The following is a 6,411-nucleotide window of genomic DNA, read 5'->3' as shown; positions in this document are numbered from 1 at the left end:
TGTGGTCGTAAGTCAAGGACTACTTGTATAGCAAAGACAAAAAGTGAGCAATTCTGTCACCTTACTGTATTAGTTTAGTATAGTATATACACACACACACCGTGTTTATGAATATGAGATACAGCCAATTTGGCTAGTGGTGAAGACATCAGACTAGCAACCAAAAGACTCAGTTCTGGACTTGCCTTTGGGCACAAAGCCAGCTGGGTGATCTTGGACCAGTTCTTTTCTCTCAGTCCTAGGAAAGAGGCAAGGGCAGACCATTTCTGAAACAATATTGCCAAGAAAACTGTCGAGACCCGTTCAGGCAGTCACTAGAAATAAAAAACTTAAGGTATAAAAAAAATTTTTTTAGGACTATCTAAGAGAATTTCATCCCTTGTTTTTAATCTTTATTATTTTGGATACTGGCTGTATATTAGATACAATAAAATGTTTCAATTAATTGTGTTCCTTGTGGTACTATAGTTATTGATCCAGATAATTTAATTAATTTAATTTAAATATCTTCAATACAGGTAGTCCTTAACTTGCAACCGTTCATTTAGTAACTGTTCAAAGTTATAACAGCACTGGAAGAAAATGACTTATGACCATTTTTCATACTTATGACTATTGCAGCATCCCTATGGTCATGTGATCAAAATTCAGGGCCTTGGCAACAGGCAGCTTTCCCGTGTTTGCCTAGACTCAAGGAAGCTGGAATGGTCATCAGGCCATCTTCACCTCCTGTGTTGACATGTATAGCCAAGGTCACAATCTGATGCACCTGTCAGACAAAATGGTATTTGAAAGTAGTGAGAACCACTTGCCATCAATTGAAATGGATCTCCATCAGCAAATTTATACTCCCTACCTTCAGAAATTCCCTACCTTGCCAGGAGAGTTGTCCATCGTTTCTCTCCCCACTCCCCTCTCTGGGTGCTCCAACACCAGAGGTTTTTAAGAAGAGATTGGATAACCATTTGTCTGAAATGGTATAAGATGTCCTGTTTGACCAGGAGGCTGGAGTAGAAGATTTCCAAGATCCCTTCTAACTCTGTTCTATCTTATCTATCTATCTATCCATCCATCCATCCATTCAGTGGTGGGCTGCTGCCGGTTGTAACAACCGGTTTGCCCGGAACCGAAAATATGAGCGTGCTAAATGTATGCTAAACTATACTGTATTCTCTTGGTTTGGAGAATAGTGGCTAGGTGTAAACCTAGCCACTATGCTTTGTAAGCCAAGTTTTCAGCTTCGAACTTTGTGTAAATTCAGCAGTTGCTCATTCAATTACTTGGCCTTGAATAAAACACGTCATTACTTTTTATATAAACTAAATCACTGTGTACTTCTTTTGTTTTTGGTTTAATAAATAAAGTGAACCCAGACACACTAACATGTATCTTAGCAAGCTAGGCAAAAGCAGCCTTTTATTCAATGAGCCATGATTTGATAAGGTCCAAGACTGGCAAAGGCAGGAACGGCTCCTGAAGCACGTGAGCAGAGTCACCTGAACTGCAAGATGAGCAGCAAATAAATTTGATAAATGTGGGGTCCTTGGTGCTCTCTGAGCTTGTTTATTTTCTTGCAGACATTTCATTACCCTAACTAGATAACATAATCAGTTCTAGTCTTAGATAGGTTAGATAGGTAGGATAGATAGATAGATAGATAGATAGATGGATGGATGGATGGATGGATGGATGGATGGATGGATGATAGGTAGATAGATTACATAGGTAGGTAGGTAGACAAGCAGACAGAGAGAGAGAGAGAGAGCAAGAAGAGAAGTAGTGAAAGTGTGGAGCTTGGCTACAATGACAGCTGCAGCTAATGATGATGATGATGTCAACATAATGGTACCTTCTCTCTTTTGGAGAATCTCATTCAGCTTTACCTAAGGACAAATTTCTTGGTCTTCTCTTTCCTCTCAACCCTTTTCCATTTCCATTTATTTATTTCTTTTGCAGCTCCATCCTTATTCCTTTTCTATAAGCAAACTTCCTCAACATCTGTGTCTTGGATTGGTCACTCCATTTTGTATTCACTCAATAGCCGTTTCAGTTGAATCAGTATTTCCAATCTGACACAAACCAAAACAATACAAGGCATCAAAGGACAAGAAAACTATAGTTGAGGCCCAACAGTTGCTGTCAGGTGCAGAGTGAATTCATACAACATGTTGTTAAATTAAAATGCCATTTGCCCTTAAAAGAGTAAAAGCTTAAATAGCTTTTAAATAGCTAAAAGTGGTTCTGAGACCTCCAGTCTTGCACTTCTGGCATTGTGGGTTGTGTGAATTGTATCAATTGTGGTTTATTCAGTTAACCATAACAAAGCAAACTAGTAAGGTTGCATGAGCACAGTCACAACTAGACTAGATTTATCATATACAACCCCACTAAGCTAAAATGTGGTGAGTTTGTAACTCAGTACAAAATCCAGCAGATATTATTCAGAATTTTTGCCAAATCCTAATAAATGAATTAATTCATTAATTCATGATTCAGTTAAGTATCCGTTGGCATATACATACAGATACGGTACAAAACAATGTTCTAATCTTACAAATGATATTTTTCCAACCAGTGGCTAAATCAGCAGGAAATACTGTTTTTCAGTAAGCTCTTCTGAACAGGTAAGCAGAATTCTGCATGACTTGTTTTACTATCATATTGAGATAAGTACTGTATGTTAAAATGTGGTCAAAGTAACAAGCAGCTCCCTTTAAGTGGTCCCAAAGTCCCTTCAGTTTAGTGCTCTTATATTTGTGTAGATACAGTCCTAAGCCATAAACTGTCCAGAGATCTGTAAATAGTGGAATAGGCAACTGAATATACTATGATTTGCAAAGTACAGTTCATGGATCTCTAAACTGCAAAGAGTCAAAACCAAATAAATCAGGTTAAATTTGGCATAATGTGTAAAGCCAGCCAATGGGCTTTCCCATGAACCATGCTGATTGTTTGGATGCTCAGGTAGTCCTCAATTTATGGCCACAATTGGGGCCAGAATTTACACGGCTGTTAAGTGAATTGTGACCAATTTTACAATCTTTTTGCCAGTTATTAAGTGAACCACTGCACTCAGTAAGCAATTCACATGGTTGTTAAGTGAATCTGACTTCCCCCATTGACTTTTATTTATCGAAAGCTGGCTGAAGTTGTAAATAGTGATCTTGTGATCCTAGGACGCTGCAGCTGTCATACATTCCAGTTGCCAAGAGTCTAAATTTTGATCACATGACTATGAGGATGCTGCAACAGGATCCATCACTGTAAGTCGCTTTTTTCAATGCTGGTGTAACTTTGAATAGTCACTAAACAAACGGCTGTAAGTCAAGGGCTATTTGTAATATGCCATGCGTTCAACATTTTGACTGAAAAGTATAAGCAGTATACCTCTAATGCAAGTATACAATGTATCTGTATTTTTGCATTGTATGTCCTTCCCATCCTTGTTTGCTGTTGGATTACTTGCCTTTTGCCATTCAAATTGTTTTAGTTTATTTCTGCCCCGAAGATGAAAGGGGTGATACATGAAGCTATCCTGGACGTAACTAAAACCAGCTTCTCATTCCTACACACTCCATGCGATTCATTCCATTCTGGATAAATCTATTAATATAGTCTTCTATTTATATGCTGGCCCTTTACAGCACAGAGTTGAGACCTGCAGCTGTGCAACTGAAACAAACCTCCTGTGAGTCACTTGGGAAAAAGTGATCAGTTGAGACAGAGAAGAAAAGTAAGAGTAGTGCAGCCGGAGTGCTTGGTGTGCAGAACTCAGCAGGGCAGGTTTGATGGATCATAACTGCAGCACAGACAAAGACAGGTCAATACTTTTACTGCAGAGGCAAGTCCGTCTCAAAAAGCTGTCAGAAACACATACTATGCCTGCCGCATAAATAACAGCCAGCAAAGATTTGGGCAGAGGGGATACAGAGCTTTTTCTCGTGGCACTTCCTACTTAGCCCCTGAGCTTCTGTTAGGACAAGGACAAGGGAAACGAGATCCAACTACTGAAGGGAATCTAGGACTTCCGATCCAGCAATGGAGAGATCAAGTAAGACATACCTGAACGTGGATGCAGTGGCCTCTTGGGTGGGAGCTGTTCGACTCTTGCAGGCCATGTTTGGATGTACTACATTCAGCCTTGTGGCCCACCGAGGGGGATTCAGCGCGGCCTACGGCTCTTTCTGTATATCGATCTGGTGTTTTTGCTTTGCCGTCACCGTCTTCATCCTCACCTGCGAGTTTACTCACCTCCATAGCTACCTAAGCATCTCCTGGGGGAATTTCACAGCTGCCTTTGCCATGCTCGCCACCCTCATGTCAATCACCGCCGCTGTGATCTATCCAGTCTACGTCCAGTTTGACTGCGATTCCAATAGTTGCGAGGTGAGAAACTTCCGCATTGCCAGTAGTGTTTTTGCAGGGCTTCTGTTTTGGGCATATGCCGCAGAAGTGTTTTTAACTAGGGCCAAGCCAGGCCAGGTGACAAGTTACATGGCCACAGTTACAGGCCTCTTGAAAATTGTCCAGTCCTTTGTAGCTTGTATAATCTTCGGCGCTCTGGCGAAGGACAGCCAATACAATAAGTATGCAGCTACCCAGTGGTGTGTGGCTGTTTACTGCTTCTGCTTTGTGGTGACTGTGGTTGTGGTGGCTCTCAACGTCACAGGAAAGACAGCAACGCTGAAATGCTCCTTTGAACGCTTTGTGGTCGTTTACACTTTCGTGGCTATCCTGATGTATGTGAGCGCTGCAGTGATATGGCCGGTTTTCTGCTTTGATCATAAATATGGCTCTCCACAACGTCCCTACCAGTGTTCCCGAGCCATGTGTTCATGGGACAACCAAGTGGTCATTACGGTATTCACCTATGTGAACCTAGTACTCTACATGGTGGATTTAGCATACTCACAGCGTATCCGCTTTGTCTCAGCTCACTAATGCTCAGCTCTGATGCTACAAGAATCTTAAATGACTCAAAAAATCAGAGAGTTCGGACCCATTACAAAGCCAACGGTGTCACACACAAAGTATGAACTTGAGGTGCATCCATGGAGAAAAATCGGATGATTTGAAAAAAACATGTAACGTGGTCTGATGGGCCATAGATGGAACATCTTCAGTATTCTAGCTCACAGACAGGTTTATTGTAACATCCAGTTCTGTTCGACCTAATTCTACAAATTCAGAAATAGATTTTGAGCCCTTATTTGTTGGAAGGACTCCTGAGTAATTTAAACTTTAGCAGAAATGGAATGACAGTCCAAATGCCAGAAAAAAAGCATCTGTCGATCCTAAGATCAATTTTTGTTGAAGAAAAACATAATACCTTTTTAATAAACCTGGTAGGTATTGTCAGCTATTCCACAGTGGGAGGGAAGAAAGACTAAACCATCATGAAGATATTTTAATTTCAACATTCCTCCAGACAAAGGAGAATTTCTGCATGCATGTGCTGGGTGGGGAGTATTGGGGTATTCTTGTTGGGAGCCGTTTGAAAAATATGTTGACATTGTAATTGACAACTGCAACAGAAAGGCTGCTATGTTTTCAAAACAATTACTTCCAGACTGTCCTTCTCAATCCGCAGTCCTTCAAGAAGAAAGAATCTGAGGAGACCTAAATGCCTGTGGAAACTATGGCTACCTGCAAGATATGTTTGCCTTTTAGATCAAAGTATACTAATTCAGGCAAATGATTGTTATGTGTGGTACAAACATGAAGGCAGGTTTTCCCAACCTATTTAGGTTTAATTTAGGTTTCCTCTAAATGTAGAGGTAATCCTCGACTTACGACCACAATTCAGCCCAAAATTCCATTGCTAAGACAGTTGTTAAGTGAGTTTTGCCCCACTTATGACTTTTTGCTACAGCTGTTAAGCGAATCACTGAAGTTGTTAAGTTACTAGCGTGGTTGTTAAATGAATCTGGCTTCCTCATTGATGTTGTCTGTTAGGTGGTGGCGAAAGGTGATCACAAGATCCCGAGATACTGCAACTTTCATAAATACATGCAAATTGCCAAACATCCAAATTTTGATCACATGACCATGGGATGCTGCAATGGTCATAAGTGGTCATAAGTGTGAAAAATGGTCATAGGTCACTTTTTTCAGTGCTGTTGTAACTTCAAACGATCACCAAACAAATGGTTGTAAATTGAGGACTACTTACATTGGGACAATAACTCTCAGAGTTTCCAGATATAATGAATAAGTTGTGTGCCTTGTCATATAAAAAGGACCTGTATACTTTTATAATGAATTCAATGAAGTGCCTGTGGCCTGAAATATGCTTGTTCTTAAATTACAGCTAAGAAGTCGTTTGCAAAAACAATCTTGATGCAAATAATAATACAATAGTTGATATCCTACAGTGTGAAACAGTATTTAAATAAATTTATTTTAAAGAAA

The 6,411-nt window shown here is 40.1% G+C and overlaps 1 protein-coding gene across 1 annotated transcript; it reads left to right on the top strand.

Annotated features, from left to right (window-relative positions):
- Positions 1-1,929: 1,929 nt before the first annotated feature.
- On the top strand, positions 1,930-6,411 carry MYADML2 (myeloid associated differentiation marker like 2). Its single transcript, XM_034413063.3, has one exon. The coding sequence runs from the start codon at positions 4,039-4,041 to the stop codon at positions 4,939-4,941; it is 903 nt and encodes a 300-aa protein (XP_034268954.2). The 5' UTR covers positions 1,930-4,038; the 3' UTR covers positions 4,942-6,411.

This window comes from Pantherophis guttatus, chromosome 2 (assembly GCF_059756535.1).
Source record: "Pantherophis guttatus breed Tessera chromosome 2, ASM5975653v1, whole genome shotgun sequence".
In the NCBI taxonomy this organism is placed as follows: domain Eukaryota; kingdom Metazoa; phylum Chordata; class Lepidosauria; order Squamata; family Colubridae; genus Pantherophis; species Pantherophis guttatus.
This window is presented reverse-complemented; position numbering and strand designations above follow the sequence as displayed.

Excerpts from the sequence above, each read along its gene's own strand:
- MYADML2 (XM_034413063.3), top strand. The coding sequence starts at position 4,039 with ATGGAGAGATCAAGTAAGACATACCTGAACGTGGATGCAGTGGCCTCT.